Raw genomic sequence first — 19,939 nt, forward strand, 5'->3', positions numbered from 1 at the left:
CACAAAATATGTATTGAAAGCCCATTATCCCAGGTCTTTTTCTAGGTGCTTGGAAAACATATGTCAACAACAACAACAAAAAGCACAGTTCATCACTCCTTTGTTTCACTATGTCCATAATCTAGGCTTTCCCACCTGAAGATGAGTGAGAATTGATTTTAAGTGGAAAATGGCATAATTTGAAATATTGTTAATGCAGGAGAGGAGTCGCTCACAATTTTTGTGGACAAGCGGAAGCTGAGCAAACGATCTGAAGGAAGTGATTCCAGCACCAACAGCTCTTCAGTCACTCTGGAGACACTACATCAACTAGCTGCTTCCTATTTTATTGACCGGGACAGCACCCTTCGGAGACTTCACCACATTCAAATTGCATCCACTGCCATAAAGGTACAAATGCGTTTGCTCTAAAATTATGCTCTTCCGTTGCTCACTCCTACTTCTACAATGCAATTCTGTATGTGTGCATGCCCCAATGATTTAAACAATTATGTTATAAAAATTACTTTTAAGATTTCCATTTGTTTTAAGTAATATATTTAACATATTTTGATGGGATTTCTTTATTTCTCTCCTTAACTGAGCCAATGTTTTTCATGGACAAGTGTAAATTGAAATACCCTTGGATTGTATAAGTTTAACCTGAGGTGCACAGGCTCCTTCAAAGGTGTATATGGGTAAACTTTGTTTTAATAACTTTCTTTTTAATCATTCACATTTTAATTTATGCATACAAAAACATTATCCTGAGAAGGAGCTTTATTAGTTTCAAAGTGGCCCATGGCAGAAAAATCACTAAGAAGTCCTAGTTTAGGGAGAACTTTCTAATTTAAGATAAAATTAAGAAGCCTAAGTGCTTAGTTATGTTTCCAGAAGTCGAGACCCACCATAATCTAGAATTAATGGATTAACTCCATGTGTTCGTTTAAAATCCTTTGCCTTTGGCTATACTAAGGTTGACTTTGAGAGAACTGAGAATACGGAAGAATAATGGAGCTTTTATTTTCTCCCAAGAAAGAAAGTTATAAAGAAAGAAGCTATGGTCCCCAAAACAATAGAATTTTTAGAAATACTTCTCTGACTGGCCAGGTCAACATGTCATTGTGTTTGGCCAAAGGCCAATGCAAAATCAGCAGAGCAAAGAGTCAGCACAGTGTGATCCTAGACAAAGTCAATAAAACCAAAACAAAATACAAAGGGCATTTCTGAACGTTTCAAATATACCATTTCATGGTTAATTTAAAAAGCAATCATTAAATATATCATTTATTGCTTTGTGAGACTAAAATTAATGTGTGTTTTTGTGTCAGTTGAAAGCTTACTACTTCAGTATTATGTTAGTAATATAGAAAAGATTACCCCAAGAGATGTCTTTTCTCCAAGATGTATGGAGAGAATAAGAGGTGATATGTAATAATTTTTAGCTTAAGGGTTACACAAATAATACTGCAAAGTCTCAGCATAAACTACTTCAATATTGCTAGTGGCTGGGGTTGGGAAAAAGACTTCCATAGATTTAAATTACACAATTACAATTAGTTTTCTCCTGACATGTAGGGCTTATGTTATATTGAGTAATCAGAATATAATAGTTTTTATGCTGTGCAGAACAAAATGTAGCCAGCACAATGCAGATATTTTAGTTAATTTAAAAATGAGATGTTGCTAAAGATATTTAGCTTGAGGTTGCTAATGAGAAATAGCCTTTTTTGAAAAACAATTTCAATGATATAAGCAGTAACTTAAATCAAACTGTATTTTCAAATAGAAGACATTGTTGTGGTTAAGTGTCTTTATGGTACGGCTATTGATTTCTTTTGTTCAGTACCAAGTGGAATTACATGATAGACTTTTTGCACTGATACTAAGAAATATTCATATACAATTCGTGTCAAAACTTAATGGGCATTTGCACATACTTCTTTTCTTTCAGAAGAGATATATGTGCCACAAAAGGCACAAGTTCTAATGGTACAAACTACAGTATACAGTCATTGTCCTTTGATCCTGGTGATACTTGAAATGGTAAAGCTTCATGTTCCTCGTAATCTAGCTGGGTGGTAGCAATTAGCCCCAAAGGAGAGTGACTTTAATAGGAAGTGTGTGATCTAAGAGCAGCTCTGGGTAGGAGAAAGGAGTAACCCGGAACGTGGGAGAGTCAACAGCCTCGTATTGAAAGGCTACAGGGAGTGCCCACTTTCCAATAACCTTGGAAAGAATTCTAGATCATATAATGAAAATATTTTAAAGTGTCTGTACAGTGGCTGGAAATGAGAAGGAAGGCTGGGGTTTTAGATTTGGATGGGGAAACAGAGAGAATTATGGCAATAATACAGGAGTGAATTGTGAAGAGAAAGACATGTGGCAACGACACGGCTAAGAAGACAGGCACAGAAGTGCGTGGCTCGGGCAATGGTGAGGTAGTGTGGAAGGGCAAAGAGAGGAGGCAACTAGACCTTTTGGTATTTAATTAAGACCTGAATGGGCTGCTTTTGAAGAAGTTGTAATTTTAAGTGGATGATGATCCTCTGGTCCAGAGCTGGATGCGGTCTAGGTTATTCTGAAGATTCCAGGGAAAGGCTCTGTCCTAGAGCATGTGGACCCACGTATTCAAGTGAACGTGGAGCTGGACATCTGGTGTCCACAAGCACTTCAGGAGGTGTGAAGGCTGCTTAAATTACATGCAGACTTTTGTATGCCTGCGTATTTTTCTGTGGAGAATGTCCTTTATTTTCATTGGTCTCTGCACAGATAAAAAGTGCCTCTCCTCAAATGTAAGGCTGGTTAAGATTGCAAGTGCTTAAATGTGACTTAATAGGATATGGGGAACCGGATAGGTAAAGTGGACAACAGGCAGATTCCAAGGGCATTCAACTACTGAAATTGTTACAGGTGAGAAAAGAATTCAGTGCAAACTGCTTTTGTAGTGTCTTTGAAATCATGCACTTAACTCCTTTAAAGAAATCCTTAAAGATTCAACACATTGTTTTTATATTTTAAAGATTCAAATTAAAGATAACAAACTTCTTAATTTGTTTGCTTAGGTAATATGCCTTGCACTTTAAGATCCATGCAGAAGGCATTTTATTTCTTCCTTTTTTTTTTTTGGCATTTAATTTCTTGAATAAATATTGAATGAAGTTGTCTCGAGTCACAGAATTTAGGAGACAGTAGTGGTTAAAAAGCAAAGTCAAATAAGATCACTATCAGGTAACAGCAAAAATATAATTAGATCTACAAAATCATGCCAGCTTTTATAATAATTCTTAAAAAACAAAAAAAGTTGGGCAATTAGTGTTGAGTTAGCTTGTAGAAAAGGGAATAGTGCAATTAGTTATTTTTATCTCTTACAATTATAAATGTAACGTAGACTGTAGTTCATTAACACATATGTAAATAAAAAAAGAGTGACTGAAACACCCATGTAACTTAATTAATTGACATACTGTTCCAATTAATTACATTCATATCAAATATTATTTCTCAATATTATTTTTATTCCAATAATATGTAAAGTATATTGCGTCAATTAGCCATTTATTCAGAAGACTCTGACTAATGTAAAAATAACACAAACATATTTTTTAAGCTAGTTTTGAAATAGTCTAATAAACTTTAATATTATGTGATTGACAGTGATGAGAAAATTGAAATGTATTATACATTTGGGGGAAAATTTAAACTATCACCTGATTTACAGTATGGTATTTGCAGTTTTGAACAGAATGTCTTCAATACTTTAAGTTTTAAAAATCAAATTACAAGTAGTGAGTAAAATTAAATTATTTTGCAGAAACCTGTCGAAAAATATTTAAGTAGCTAAGTAATTTATTTTTCTCAAGTAAATACTGATCCATGCACAAAATTTCCAGCATTTTTCTAATGTGAAAAAAACAAAAAGCAGATTTTTTTTTTTTTAAGTTAAAGTATTTAGAAATTTTTGCCAACAACTTTAGGAAAATGTAGAAACAATATACTCAAATTAACTCAGAGGTCAACATTTCAGCTAAAACTCCATTTTCAGAAGATTTTTTGTATTGCAGAGCTTACTTAAACGTGTTGGAGATGATGTGGAGAAGAGGCTCCACAACTTAGACCTCCATTCCTGAAGGTATAAAAATACTTTAAATTAAGAATGTTAAGGTTACTTGTAAAATTAGGCCTGATAATAATTTTCTGAGAGCGTTTTTGCTTGTTGAGAGTGAAAGCAGTAAACCTAAAAAAGTAATTTTTTTATTTGACTTTGATATGTTGAATACCACTTTAAGAAGATCCAATATATGAGTGAAAATCTATATGTAAATGATTTATAATAATTGGAGATATTAATTTTATATGCTATTTTTATTTTCAAAAAGGATTCACATTCGCTTCTCTTTTAAACAGTAAACTCCATTTGGATTTTTAAAAGAATGTTTTAATTTACATACAAATGTAAGTAATTATTTGCACATTAATGACATTTAACAAGTTTGACAATTTTAATCAAATGGACCAAAACTTCACCTGAATTTTTTACATAGATGTGTATTTATCTGCCCTGAAGTTTTTTTTTGGCAGAAAGCAGTAAGATATTCTAGAGTAAGCAGTAAAATTTAACGCCATGATTATATTCATAAAAGCTAAAATTTTCAGAATAACTAAGATTCATATATTTTTCTGCATATCACGTTCCAGGTAACTATTTTCTACTTTGCATTATAGATGTTTATTTGCTTCTGTCATGCCTCCCTCCTTTCCTCTCAAAAGACTAATTTACTGGAGGGAAAAATTGGAATATATATATATATATATATATATATATATATATATATATATTTGGCCAGTTTATATATAACCAAAACTGTTGCTATCAAGTTGATTCTGACTCATAGCAACCCTACAGGACAGTGTAGAACTGCCTCATATAGTTTCCAAGAAGTGGCTGGTAGATTCGAACTTCCAACCTGTTACTTAGGAGTCATAGCTCTTAACCATTGCACCACCAGAGCTCCAAGCTTATATATATAAAAAAAAAAAAAGCTTATATATAGTGGCTGCCAAATGGTGAATTAGTTAAATACAAATTGACTTCGTTACTAAGATTAAATCATGATTATAAATACAAGGAAAATTTTAGAACTTCTATTTGTGGTGTTTCCACAGCATTTTTTTCATTTCACTCGTCTTTTTTCCAGCTCTGCTCTTTGCATAAGGTGTTTTTCTATGATAGACTCTAAACCCTTTGAGTCCATTCCATTTTATTTGTTCCCACACATCTCAATTGTTATATAACCCTCAAGCAAAACACATCTTGTATTTTTCTTTCATGTGATGAGTTATATGTAATTATATTTTCTGTATTATAACTCAGTAGTAACTAATCATTACCTCTTCAAATATTTGAATTCAAAGAAATGAATAAAAATAAAATAAAACAAATTAAATTAAATTAAATTAAATTAAAAATATATAAGTAGACAGATCTACCTCTGACCAAGATGGAGTAACAGGGATTATATTCACTCTCCTTTGTGAAATAACCAAAAAAAAAAAAACTATAAAACAGTGGTTTTCAAAATACATCAAGAAGTGAAGAAGAGTGATCCCTGAGAGAAATGGGAAACAACAGAGGTGAATCTTATGATTGCCTCAGCGTATTGACTCGGAAGAGTTTCCAGGAAGCAGTGAAGAGAGAGAGAATTCACGTAGAGCCAAGATTTTATATGTTAAGGAGACAGAGCTGATAGTCAGGTGAATCCTTGATGGCTATAGTTTGTTGGATGAAGTACCAAATAGGAGAAAGCTTCACAAACAGAGAACCCCAGAGAACTGGTAGAGGGTCACCTTTGAGTGTTTAACAGAGTACTGATAAGTATATACATATGAGGAAGTCACCTGAGGCCAAGGAAAGAAACCACCCTTCAGGATTAGAGAACAGTACTAACAGTACTCACACAGAGCAATGAATAATGCCCACATCAGGCAGAATGGAAAAAACTCATTTGGATAGAAACATAAGATGTTACTTCAGATGTGGGAAATAATTAGCCCTAGAGTGACATTTCTCTGGACACTGCCCCCCCCCCCCCCAGTGATGCCACTGTTTGTAACCTTCACCAATCTCCCTTTCCAAATTTTCTATCCACTTTATGAAAGTAGATTGCCAGGACTCTCTCGGAATCACTAGATGGGTTTGAACCATCAACCATACGGTTAGCAGGTGAGTGCTTAACAGTTGTGCCACCAGGGCTCCTTCTGTCTCAAACAAAATAAAAATATTTGAAGAGATAATGGCCAAAAATTTTCCAAATCTGATGAAAACTATAAAACCACAGATTCAAGAAACTCAACCTCAAACATGTCAAGAAAATTAGACCAAGGCATCTGAAACTCAAATTGCTCAAAACCAGTAATATAGAAAATATTTTAATTTCCATTATTAACAAAGGTATTTCTGCATGATAAAAGGACTATCTTGAGATGTAAGGCTGGTTAACATTGAACATGATTGATGTAAATTAACATAATATAGAGCTAGAGGAAACAAAGTACACATTAGGAATAGAGGAATGGGACTTTCTTCCTATGCTGGCTTAGTTTGGAAGCTCTTCTGAAACCTGTCCTTCATGGGTCACCCTGCTGGTTTTTGAAATAGGAAACCCTGGTGGCATAGTGCTTAAGTGCTATGGTTGCCTGCCAAGAGGTCGGCAGTTCGAATCCACCAGGCGCTCCTTGGAAACTCTATGGGGCAGTACTACTCTGTCCTATAGGGTTGCTATGAGTCAGAATCGACTTGATGGCAGCAGGGTTTCAGGTGACATTAGATATAAGTGGTCAAAACTCTCCAAATAAAGGGCTCGTGTTGTCACATTGGATAAAAAAAAAAACAACAAACAAACAAGATCCAGTCATATGTTGCCTATAAGGAAACCACTTCAAATGTAAAAACACAAATAGGTGAAAAGTGAAATGATGAGACTAGATATATCACGCCAACACTGGATTGGCTATTTTAATATAAAGAAAAGTATGTTTCAAAACAGAAGATCACCAAGGGTAGGGAAACTTATTTCATGATGATTAACTAGACAATTGGTTAAAAATAATAATAATCCTAAACATTTATGTCTCTAATATCCGAGCTTTGAAATATATAAAATAATAAATATAGAAGAGAAGGAAATCCATAATTGTAGTTACATTTAACAGTCCTCTTCTCAAGCATTGATAGAATAATTAGAAAATCATCAAGGATATACTATGTTTAAACAACTCCAGAAGGTTGGTGGTTCGTACTCACCAGCCACTCCATGGGCGAAAGATGTGTCAGTCTGCTTCAATAAAGATTACAGCACTGGAAACCCTATTGGACAGTCCTACTCTGTCCCATAGAGTGGCTATGAGTTGGAATACACTTGACAGCATTTTTTTGGATCAACTAACTTGACATAATTGACACTTATAGAATACTCCACCCCACAACAGTATGAAATTCATTCTTTTGAAGTACACATTTGTACATATAAATTATATTTATAAACATTTACAAAGATAAGCCATCATTTTGGGTTGTAACAGAAGTTTTAATAAGTATAAAAGCTTTCAAGCCATTCAAAATATGTGTCAATAATAGAAAGATTTCTGGTAAATCCCCAAATATTTGAAAACTAAATAACACTCTTCTAAATAGCCCATGGGTCAAAGAATGTATTAGAGGGAAATGAGAAATTATTTTGAAGTGAATGAAATGAAAACAAAATATCAAAATCTTAAATGCTGTTAGGTTTGCTTAGGGGGGAAGTGGCAGCAACGCATTTGCCAATTTAACGTGTTTCATGTGTACAGTTCGGTGACATCAGTTACAGCATTCATGTTGAGGAACCAGTGGCATCACTAGGTTTGTGTCACCCAGTGCAGTAACTTGTGTTGTTACCCATCCATGCTAATTTTCACCATATTGTAGCTAAAACACCACAAAAATTAACCAAATCAGCAACTACAAAAACACTGGCAGCAGCAAAAACAACAGTGTGTGCGTGTAGCGTATGCAGATGAAACCACTTGTTTCGAAGAGTCACTGTAATTGGATAATAATGACAGCTCTGACTGGACTGCCTTAGCAGGTTCAAAAAGTAAATTAGCACAGAGTTTTAGCCTTGTAGGTATATTTATACATGTAAGCTGGGCTTACAAAAAACGTTTTCGTTGTTATAACTAACTACAGGGGTATTTTTATAAAAAATAATAAATTTCTGCTGAAACAGTACACAACATTTTTATAGTCATTTTGGCGTCATTCCATCTGACAGTGTCACCTGGTGCGGTCTGCACCTCTCACACTCCCCCTAGGGATGCCACTGTTTGTGACCATCATCAGCCTCGCTTTCCAAATTTTCCATCACCATGAACAGAAACTCACTGTTTCCTAGCCAATGATTTCCTCTTTGCACCTTCCTCCTGCCCTAATAAACTCTGATCACTATATATTTCCCTAGTTTAGGTATTTCATATTAGTGAGATCATGTGGTATTTGTTTTTTGCTGATTGACATTTCACTCGGCATAATGTTTTCAAGGTCTATTCATGTCGTAGCATATATCAAAACTTCATTTCTCTTTGTGGCAGAGTAATATTCCATTGGATGTATGTTGCACATTTTGTTTATTCATTCATCCTTGAATTCATTCATTGTTTATTCATTCAACATTTGGGCTGTTTCCACCTTTTGACTAATGCGATAGTGCTGCAATGAACTTTGGTGTACGTGTATCTGTTTGTGTCTGTTTTCAAGCCTTCTGCTGTTGTAGTACAGGAGCTCCAATGTTATATATATATATTTTTTTTCTTAGAGATTTTACAGCCGATTGAGGAGTACTTGTAGGAATCACAGTTGAGGTCATAATATAAGACTTGTTTCAAATAAAAAGTAGATTACAGGGTGTTATGTAGAAGTTCATCACAACAAGGTTCAAAACAGTTCCCCCCAAATTAACTAGCACTCTTCCTTAGGGGAAAGCCTGCCCCCATAAGGTAACATATGAAAGAACAGGTAAGACTGCACCTTCTCTGATGGATCATCCAAGTGGTCTTTCAGAAGGAACAGCTAAGCATGTGCAATCCCTTCCGCTAATATCATTATTCAGGTAAGTCCCTTTATGGCTGATGTAAGACACTAAGTGGGAGAGAGTTAGGGTAAAAGAGAAAGGGCTCCAGAGCTACTCTAACAGAATTCCCATCAAGGAAATATTTAACAAGGAGAAATAAAATATCTCAACTAATAATACCCATAGCACTTTTAATTTAGATTGAATATGTTCAGTACCTCCAAATTTTCAAAGTAACTGTTTATTGTGACCTCTGTTCACATAATTGTATTGTTATCTACATAACACCATTTATTTGAGCTAGCACATTTTCTTTTTCAGGAAAAGCAATTCAATGACATTTTTAATAACAGAATAAATGTTTATCACAATCACCCTGCCTTCAACCAGGAAAACAAGGCTTTTTTTTTTTTTTTTTTTATGTTGTTGCCATCATTATTGTTTTTTCAGTATAGGTATCTTTTATCTTCTTCATACTAGCTTACTGTTGTTGTCAGGTGCCATAGAGTCAGTTCTGACTCAATGAGGGTATGTACAACAGCCCGAAATGGTGCCTGGTCATGCGCCATCCTCCCAATCATTGCTATGCTTGAGCCCATTGTTGCATCCACTATGTCAATCCATCTAGTTGAGGGCCTTCTTCTTTTTTGCTGACCCTCTTCTTTACCAAGCATGATGTCCTTTTCCAGAGACTGGTCCCTCCTGATAACATGTCCAAAATAAGTGAGATGAAGTCTTGCCATCCTCGCTTCTAAGAAACATTCTGGCTGTACTTCTTCCAACACAAATCTGACACCCCATGGTATATTCAATATTCTTCATCAATACCATAATTCAAATACATCAATTCGTTTTCAGTCCTCCTTATCCATTAGATCACTAAATTTATGAAAATCTTAGTGCAACCTTTACTCTTTGTTTAAACATTGGAGGTAAACTCAATGCATTGTGTCAGAGGTCAAGTCTCTCTGCTAGTACTCTGAGTTCATTTATTGGAAACAATGATCTAGAACAAAGACTCTCACGAGCAATGTTTTAAATTAATAAACTCTCGAACTCCATTTTTCTCACATATAAATTAAACTTGCTGTTTCTAAAAGAATATCAAAGGAGCAAATGTCAAGTAATAGCACAAGTAAAAGGTTTTTCTTTTTCCCTAAGCTCATTGTGGCTGTCCACCTGTCTTGCTAAGACTGGTCACTCTACCAGACATGAGCAGAAGAACAAAAGGAAGATTAAAAAAAAAAAGCACTAGAAGATGCATTGAGATTTCTCCACTCCCTGTCTTCTGTCCTAACTCCATATTATCATGTGTGTGAGTGCCTGTGTGTGTGCACGCACATGCATGTTTTCCCATGTGAGTATATGTGTGTGTGTTTTGGCAGTCAATATTTATTAGCAGATCTCTGCAAAGCTAACCGATAATCTTCCAAACCCCAAGTTCCCCACAATCAATCAAGCTGGCCTACTCTGCTAAACTAAAACTATGCAAGAACACTGAAGTAAAAATCAATGTGCTCATATGAATATTCCTCAGAGAACTGAAAATGCGTTTTAAAATACATAACAAAGGGACAAAATGGAAACATTTTTATAAATATTTTGTCAATTTTCAATAGAGAACTTTCATTATATTTCTTATATATTTTAGTTTGTAATGGAGAAAGTAAATGGCATTGCAAATATGGTCACATTCAGCAATTAGAGGAAAGAAATGGTATTTAATCTTCCCAATTTATTCTTTGACACAGTTGCATTATATTAGCATATGTGTGATCTTATATAAACTGTTATTTAAAGCTCATTTTAATTGTCTGTCTATGTAATTATCTACATTAATGTTTTCCAGAGAAACAGACCCAAAAGGGGATATATGTCTATATCTGTATCTCTCTCTCCATAAAGAGAGAGAGATTTTAAGAAATTAAGTCACAGTATTGTGGAGGCCGGCAAGTCCAAAATCTGTAGGCCAGGCAGACTGGAAACAGTGGTAGTCTTAAGTTCAAAATTCATACAATAAGCAGGCTGAAACCCCAATACTATATATATGTTACAGTCTTGGGGAGGATTACTTTTCCTCCTAGAAATCTCAATTTTTGCTTTTCAGACCTTCAACTGACTGGGTCAGGCCCACCCACATTATACAGGGTAATCTCCTTTACTTAGAGTTAACAGATTGTAAATGCTGATCAAATTGACAAACTATTTTTAACAGCAACAAGTACTCTAGTGTTTGATCAACTAATTGGGCACCATAACCTAGCCAAATTGACAAAATTAGCCATCACAGCTCACCCCTTGTCTTCTCGGCCTCCATACCAAACCAGTTGCCATTTCACTGACTCTTACTCACGGAGACTCCCTGTGAGTCAGAGTAAGACTGTGCTTCCTAGGGGTTTCAGTGGATGATCTTTCAATAGGTTGTTGGGACTTTCTTCTGAGGTGCCTCCAGATGGACTTGAACTTCCAACATATCAGTTAGAAGCTGAGCATGTTAACCTTTTGCACCACTCAGGGTCTCTAGCACCCATACACTTCTCCTTATTCATACTTAACCTCCAAATGAGAACAATAACAAAGTCATAATTCTGCCTAATGCAGTATGACTATCCTGTATACAACGGAAAATTCACTAATCATTTCCCTAAAAGATGTAAAGTCCTTTACATTTTCTCTTTGATATCCTATAACTTATATACTATAAGATTAAAAATAATAACAATAATAAGATTAAAAAATAATAAGATTAGCACTCTTTAAATGATATGATGTAACTAATATACCTTATGTTGTATGATTGGAAACATTGGTGGCATAGTGGTTAAGAGCTATGGCTGCTAACCAAAAGGTCAGCGGTTCAAATACACCAGGCACTCCCTGGAAACTCTATGGGGCAGTTCTACTCTGCCCTATAGGGTCATTATGAGTCAGAATCGACTCAATGGCAACAGGATGTTATATGATTAAGGGAGAAGAAAGGGAAGAAAACAAAGATATTTTACATGCATGTACATAAACACATTCATAAGAAAATAAGTAAGGTGTACTCATAAGAATTAGTCCTCATTTGTGCAAAATAGCTAGTATTTTTAATACCTTCTTACACTATCCATGTAATACTCCCTTTTCTCTCAAAACGCACCTCAGCTCATCATGGTCCTTTGCCTGGTTGTTTTACCAAAACTTTATTCTTAAAGTGTTCCTGTCTGAATTGTTTGTTATAGATTTCCATTTACTTTTTCACAGGGCATGATAGTACTAAAAGACACCCTAACGAATATCATATATCCCAGACATACTCTTTTTACCTCCATTGTGTAATAACAGACCAATTTGGTGGTGCAGTGATTAAGAGCTCAGCTACTAACCAAAAGGTCAGCAGTTTGAATCCACCAGCTGCTCCTTGGAAACAATATGAGGCAGTTCTCCTCTGTCCTATATGGTCCCTCTGAGTTAGAATCGACTCAGGAGCAACGGGTTTGATTTTTTTTTTTTTTTTTTTTTTGAGTCAGGATCAACCAAACCAGTTAATATGGTACCTCCCTTCTTATCCTATTGATTCAGACTCATAAGGAGAGCCAAGTAGCCAAGTGACAGTCTTAATTTCTTTTTCAATTGGATCTTTGCTGTGTCTCATGTTTAAAAAAAAAAAAAAGACTCGTCCCTTTGAAACTAAGATCTATAGATCTGCAGAGCATAAAATTGTGAGGACAAGAAGCAAAAATTTACTAGTGGAAACTGGGAGTAATCATGAATGGTGTCGTTCCATTTTCCACCTCTTGATTCCTAGACCCATGAATGAGCTTAAGGAGAAATAGCATCATATATTAAACATTGATTTGTATTCTCCTGGAGAACAGTGTCCCAGCCCTCCAAGGTATTACCACCTAGTTGGCACTGAAATTGAGTCTCTGAAAGGCCATTCTACCATTTTATCAAGCCCACTGCATCAGGTTGATGGGGAACATGGTAAGATTAGTGAATTCCATGAGTATGGTCAAATTGCTATACCTTATTTGCTGTGCAGTGAGTTTCTTGATCAAAGCAATTCTGCTTGAGATACCATGATGATGGATATGGCATTTTCTCATGGATGGTAGTTTTGTCAGAAGCATTGCATGGAGGGAAGGAAACCCTGTATTCAGAGTAAGTGCCTATTTCCAGTAAGAGTAAAATACTATCCTTTCCATTGTTGAAGAGGTTCCATGTAATCAACCTGCCACTAGGCAGCTGGATGATCACCCTGAAAAATGGTACAATATTGGGGGCTCAGTGTTTGTCTCTGCCGCTGATAGATTAAGCACTCAGCAGTGAATGTAGCCAGATCAGTCTTGCTGATTGGAAGTCCATGTGCCTTAGTCCATGTATTTCATCCATCATGGCCACTTTCTTCATGAGCACATTGGGCAGTGACAGGAGTGGCTGGGGAAAGAGTTTATCTGGCAAACACACAAAAAGTCATCTTATCCTCTTAATTATTAAAATCCTCCTGTGCAGAAGTTACTCTTTGGTGAACGTTCACATGAGACAAACTACCATAAATTTTTTGCCCGTTCAGAGGTATCTATTCACATACTTCTTCCTCAGATGTCCTTATCACCAGTTTTCCAATCATGTCCCTTACAAGTCCCTGACCATCCAGCCAAACCATTGACCACAGCCAACAAATTGTTATATGATTGAACTCTGGCTATTTGTCCTTCCAAGGAAAATGAATAGCCAGGTGAACTACTTAAAGTCTGTCCACTGGGAGGAGTTCCTTCATCACTGTCCTTCAGGGATTTCCCAGAAAGTAGTGGTATTGCTACAGATGTCTACTTTCAGGTGGTGTCTGTATTTCATGCAGAACCATCTATAAACCAGTCCTGGTTTTTTCTTCCTCAGTAAATTGATAATAAGGAACTCCCTATGAAGCCATTGGCACAGGCTGGGGAGGCAAGGTAAAGTGACAGAAATGGGCATCATGAACATTTGGGCCACTTCCTCACACAATTTAATTGCATGTTCAGTGTCTGCTCAAGACTAATCTCACACGTACAACTTTCATTTGATGATAGAACACAGATATGCATCTGCAATTTTATGACTTTGTGGCCAAAACAATACTCGGTTCTAGATGTGCAGTTCAGGTCAAAGGGTAATTTGATGCCCCATGGTTAAACCTTGCAATCCAAAGGCTATTTCTCAAAAGGAGAAGACTTATCTGTAGAGAATGGCAAGGCTTTGCTACAAACTCCTATGGGGCTGTACTATGATTCACCTATAGGGTCCTGTCAAAGGCCCCAACAGCATCCTTATATTCCACTGACATTTCAAGCACCTTTGGATCTGCCAGATCATTTGGCCCAAGCGGCAGAGCAGCTTACACAGCAACCTGGACCTATTGCAGAACTTTCTCTTGTTCTGGGTCCCAGAACTAGGAGTTTTTCACATCAGTCAGAAAACAGGCCAGAGTAGCACACCCAAATGAGAATTAAGTTGCCTCCAAAATCCAAAGAGCCCCACTAGACATTTTTTCTCTTTTTCAGTTGTAGAAGGGATCAGATACAACAACTTATCTTTTACCTTAGGAGGAATATCTTAACATGCCCCAAGCCACTGGAATCCTAGAAATTTTACGGAAGTTAGAGACCTCTAAGTTTTTGTTGGATTTATTTCCCACCATCTGATATTGCCTTACCAGTAAGTTTAGAGTAGTTGCAACTTCTTGCTCACTAGGTCCATTCAGCATTATGTCATTAATTTAATGGAACAGTGTGATGTCTTCTGAAAGGGTAAGTTGATCAAGGATCCTGCTAACTAAATTATGACATATGTCAAGAAAGGTGATATACCTCTGAGGTAGGACATTGAAGGTAGATTGCTGACCTTGGCAGATGAAAGAAAAGTGCTTCTGGTGTTCATTACTAACAGGTATTTAGAAAAAAAAAAATTGTCGGATGAATAGCTGCATACCAGGTATCAGGGGTATCAGAGGATGTGTTAATTCACTTAAGCAGTGAAACCACATCTGGAGTGACAGCTGCAACTTGAGCCATGATCAGGTTATGTTTATGGTAACCCACTAGTATTCTCCAAGATCTATCTGTTTTCTGCACAAGCAAAATAGGCAAGTTGAATGGGTATGTGGTGAAAATCACTGCCACTGAATCTTCCAGCCCTTGATAGTGATACTAATCGATGCAATCCCTCTAGGAATATCCTATTGGTTTACCATTTTTGGTTTACCATTTTTCTAATTATAAGCATTTCTGGTGGTTTCCACTTTGCCTTTTCTACCATAATAGTCCTCATGTCAGGACACAATGTGGGGATTCTGTCAGTTGCTGAGTATATCTATTCCAATTACGCATTCTGAACTGCGGAAACAATCACATGATAGGGTTGAAGCCTCATTGGAACTACTGTGAGATAGACCTGACCTAAATCTCCATTGATCACCTGACCTCCATAAGCCCCTATCCTCACTGTTGGATCATGGTGAAGTTTTAGGTCTCCAGGAACTAGTGTCAATTCAGAGCCAAAGTCAGTAATCCCCCAAAAGTCTAGCTATTTCCTTTTTCCCCAGTGAACAGTCACACTGATAATGTGCCATGGGTAGTTCCTTGGGGAATGTCTGAGAGAAAGATTAATAGTATAAATTTTGGGCAGTATAGTGGGGTCCACCCTTAAGGGGGCCAAAGTTCCCCATTCAAAGGGCTCTGAGTCTGTAGACTTATGTATGTCTGGGATTCACTGAGGGCTGTTATTCCCTGTTTTGGTGATTCAAGTTAGACTTATGCTCACTTGACATAGAACTCTTTGGCTTAATGGGCCCATATTAAAAAATTTGGCCTGATCCATCTTTATGTTCCTTCCACCATTACTCCACACCCTTAATATGCTCACATGATCCAACATGCTCCCCAATTTATGTCTAAAATTTTTTAAAGAATCATGTAGTTCTTTTAGAGTATACTTCTTCGTGGCTTAAACTTTATACCTTACTTTTCAGGGCTTCCTGGGATTTGAGTGTAGTTATAGGCACAGAAACAAACAGTGATTGTGTCCTGAGGTAAGTCAGCAGTATCTTGCAAGGAACTACCTCTAGGGAAGTCATTATAGGTTCCTCTGTCAAAACAGGGTTAAACTCCTAAAACAGGGTTAGAAGGACTGCTTCTACTGGCAAAGACTCAGCAATATTTAGGACCTCAATGTCCCTGGTGCCATCAAGATCTGCCCATACATCCCCATTCCAATTTACAGGATTCTATTCCTTCCCAATTAATGTCCTCAGTTTAATATCAAACATCCTGAAAGGTTGAGAATTCATTTCTTGTTGCAGTTGAGCCATTAGTAGGATGGCACTCTGAGTTTGGCTTCAGCAATTTCGACTCTATGGCTACAGGACGTAAGATTTTCTTTCAGGATACTCACAGAAACTTCCTAGTCATTTACGCAACACTTGAGGTAGCCATTTGAGTCCCTGAGTTCATCCTTTTCTTTCTCCACTTGTTCAGCAAAAGTAGAAGCAAATGTCATTATGATTGTCAGTTTGACAAAAATGTTTTTAGGTATGAAATACATGATCATCCAGAACTTTGTCCCTTATAAATATTTTATTAGAAGTATCCAACGGTGATATTTTACATATTTTTTTGTTACATAAATCCATGGACTATCAGTGCCAACTTTATTACTGTGAATAGAATCTTTAGTGCCTTTGAATCTAATCAAATTTGAGCGCCAATTCCAGAAGCCCAAGAATCAATTCAGTAAACTCATCCTTAATATTCTGTTCTTCTAAAACCATGCCTGGTAACACAATCTCTATTAGAATTCCCAGAAAAGCAGAAGAAACTGCATACATATATGTATGAATGTGTGTATATAAGTACATATATACGTATATGTGTATGTGTGTGTGTGTATATATATATATATATATATAAAGACAGAGAGAAAGATTTTAAGGAATTTACTCATGTGATTGTGGGGATTGGCAAGACCAAAATGCATAAACCAAACAGGCTGGATATTCCAGCAATTCTAAGTCCAAAGTCTGTAGATCAGGCAGGCTGGAAACTCTGGCAGTATATTTCTGTTACAGTTATGAGGCCGAATTGTTGTCATCTTGGAAACATTAAGTTTTACTCTTAAGGCCTTTGACTAATTCAAACGGGCCCACCCACGTTATTGAGGGTACTGTGCTTTACTTAGAGTCACCTGATTATAAATGTTAATCACATCAACAAAATATCTTGACAGCAACATCTAGAGTAGCGTTTACCCAAATAACTAGTTACCATAACCTAGCCAGATTGACACTAATCACCATAACCCAGGTTGACACATACAATTAACCATTACACTATCGATTATTTGGTCATGGTCGCATCTCCATGACCAAATACATAGATATTAAAAGCCTAAACTCAGAGTCTCTGCTCCTGAATTTACTACTACAGTTTCAGTTCTTCTTATGTGATGAAGGAAAAAAACCATAGTCGTTGAGTTGATTCTGACTTATAACAACCCTGTAGGACAGAGTAGAACTTCCCTAAAGGATTCCTAAGGCTGTAATCCTTATGAATACAGACTGCTACATCTTTTTCCTGTGGAGTGGCTGGTGGGTTCAAACTGCCAACCTTTTGGTCAGTAGCTTAGCACTTAGCCACTGCGTCACCAGGGCCCCTCATATAATGAGGAAGGGGATAATAAATACCATATAAACCACCCTTTAAACACAGCATTTGGAAACTCTGACTCTTCCTTTTCCCTTTTGCTAGATAGGAGAAATGACTACATTAATGTGACTGTTTAAATAAAATTGGAAACTCAGTGTTTGGGAGATGGATACAAATCAGTCATGTCGAATCACCTCCATGAACTTAGTACATGGTCAGTAATTCATTAACATTCACATACATTGTTCTCCACATTATTTTGAAGAATCATCCCCACAGGGCACTGATAGTATTTGTAAGCTTATATATCCAACGATATCTCTGTCCTAAGTAGTGAGTGATGATATGACAACTGGATAAGAATTTCGTAGTTAAATTCATTGTATAAAATATTTTCCTCAGAGAGACAAAAGTTGCATTTTATTTTATAGTTCAGGTGCATATGCATTTAATGTGAAAAATGCAAATTTTTTAAATATTTAGGAAGGCTAAAGAAAAAACATATGTATCAGAAGGAATAGAACCCATACCTTACACAATATACCAAAATAAATTCCAAAGAGATTACAAGTCTAAATGTGAAAAATAGAGCAATAATTTTTAAGAGAAAAATTAAAGATAATATTTCACGACATTGGAGTAGTCAAAGATTTCTCAGTGAACAAAAAGTACTAATCATAAAAAGAACAATTTGAAATATTAGGCTATATTAACATTAACTTTTATTCTATAATAAATACCACTAAATGAATGAAAAGGGACTTGCATTTATCAAAAAAATGTTTATAGTACATATATGTAAAAAGAGGATTTATATCTAAAACATATAAAGAACTCTTACAAATAAACATGAAAAACAGAAAACATAGTAGAAAAATTGTTAGAAGACTGAAATAGACCCTGCCCAAAAGATGTTACTCAAAGAACATCAGGTCTTTCAAAAATCATAGAGATACCATTATTCATTTATTAAAATGGCTAAAATGAAAGCAACAGAATGAACATAACAACTGGAAATTTCATTTACTTTGGAGGCGGTATATATTGCTAAACTCATCTGGCATACTATTTGATTGTGTCTATTAAAATTGACCACAACTTATCTGTCAGTTTGTCATAATCTGGTGACTCACACTTTGCTGTGGTGCTGGAAGCTATGCCACTGGTATTTCAAATACCAGCAGAGTCACCCATGATGAACAAGTTTCAGTGGATCTTCCAGACTAAGGCTAGGAAGAAAGGTCTGGTGATATGTGCCAAATATTAGCCAACGAAAACCTCATGGATCATAACAGAACATCATCCAATTCACTTTCTTTAGACATGTCATCAGGAGGCTTCCATTGCTGGAGGAGGTACATCATGTTTGGTGAAGTAGAGGGCCAGTAAGGGCAAGAGAGTCCTTTGATGAGATGAGCTGGCACAATAACTTCAACAATGGACTTGAACATACCAGCTATTGTGAGGATAATATAGAGCTGGGTAATGTTTCACTTTGTTGTGCACAAGGTTGACATGAGTTGGAGTTGACTCAATGGCAGCTATCTATCTATTGAATACATACATCCTCTCTGACCAACAATTACATATTTAGGAGCACATCCAACATAAATGTGTATATTGGTTCGCCAAAGACATGGTAGAATGCTCATCGCAGAATTTTTATAATAGCCCCAAAGTAGAAAATATTCAAATATCCATCAGCAGTAGAATGGATAAATGATGAATGTATATACATACAAGGGAATATTATACAACATTGAGAATGAATGATCTACAACTGCAGAAAACAGTACGGATGAACCCCATAAATCTCATAAACATAATGTTGAAACCAAAAAGCTGTAACCAAAAGAGAACGTACTGCCTTATTCCATTCATGGAAAGTACGACACCAAGCACAACTAATCCATTCTGTTAGAAATAAAAATGCTGACTCTACTTTGGGAGGGAGTAATGACTGAAAGGTAGCAGAACGCTGCAGTACTTTCTATGTTCTGTTCCTGGATCTTGGTCTGATTACATTTCCAGTTTATAAAAAAGGACTGAATTGTACACTTATGATATATGTACTTTTCTATGTGTACATGGTAAAAAGTTAAAAAAAAAGCAATAAAATTATATTGGACAGAACCTCCTTGCTTCATTTAGAACACAAAAAAATTTTAAATATTTCTAAAGGGAAGT

At 36.1% G+C, this 19,939-nt stretch overlaps 1 protein-coding gene across 2 annotated transcripts in view; it reads left to right on the forward strand.

Annotated features, from left to right (window-relative positions):
* Nucleotides 1-19,939, forward strand: part of BRINP3 (BMP/retinoic acid inducible neural specific 3) — a 531,587-nt gene that overhangs the window by 272,168 nt on the left and 239,480 nt on the right. For both annotated transcript variants that reach the window (XM_003410835.4, XM_010590937.2), the window contains one exon: nt 200-390. In XM_003410835.4, coding sequence (XP_003410883.1) covers nt 200-390 — 191 coding nt within the window. The remainder of the gene's footprint in view (nt 1-199; nt 391-19,939) is intronic.

The sequence above is a fragment of the Loxodonta africana genome, chromosome 25, assembly GCF_030014295.1.
Source record: "Loxodonta africana isolate mLoxAfr1 chromosome 25, mLoxAfr1.hap2, whole genome shotgun sequence".
In the NCBI taxonomy this organism is placed as follows: Eukaryota; Metazoa; Chordata; class Mammalia; order Proboscidea; family Elephantidae; genus Loxodonta; species Loxodonta africana.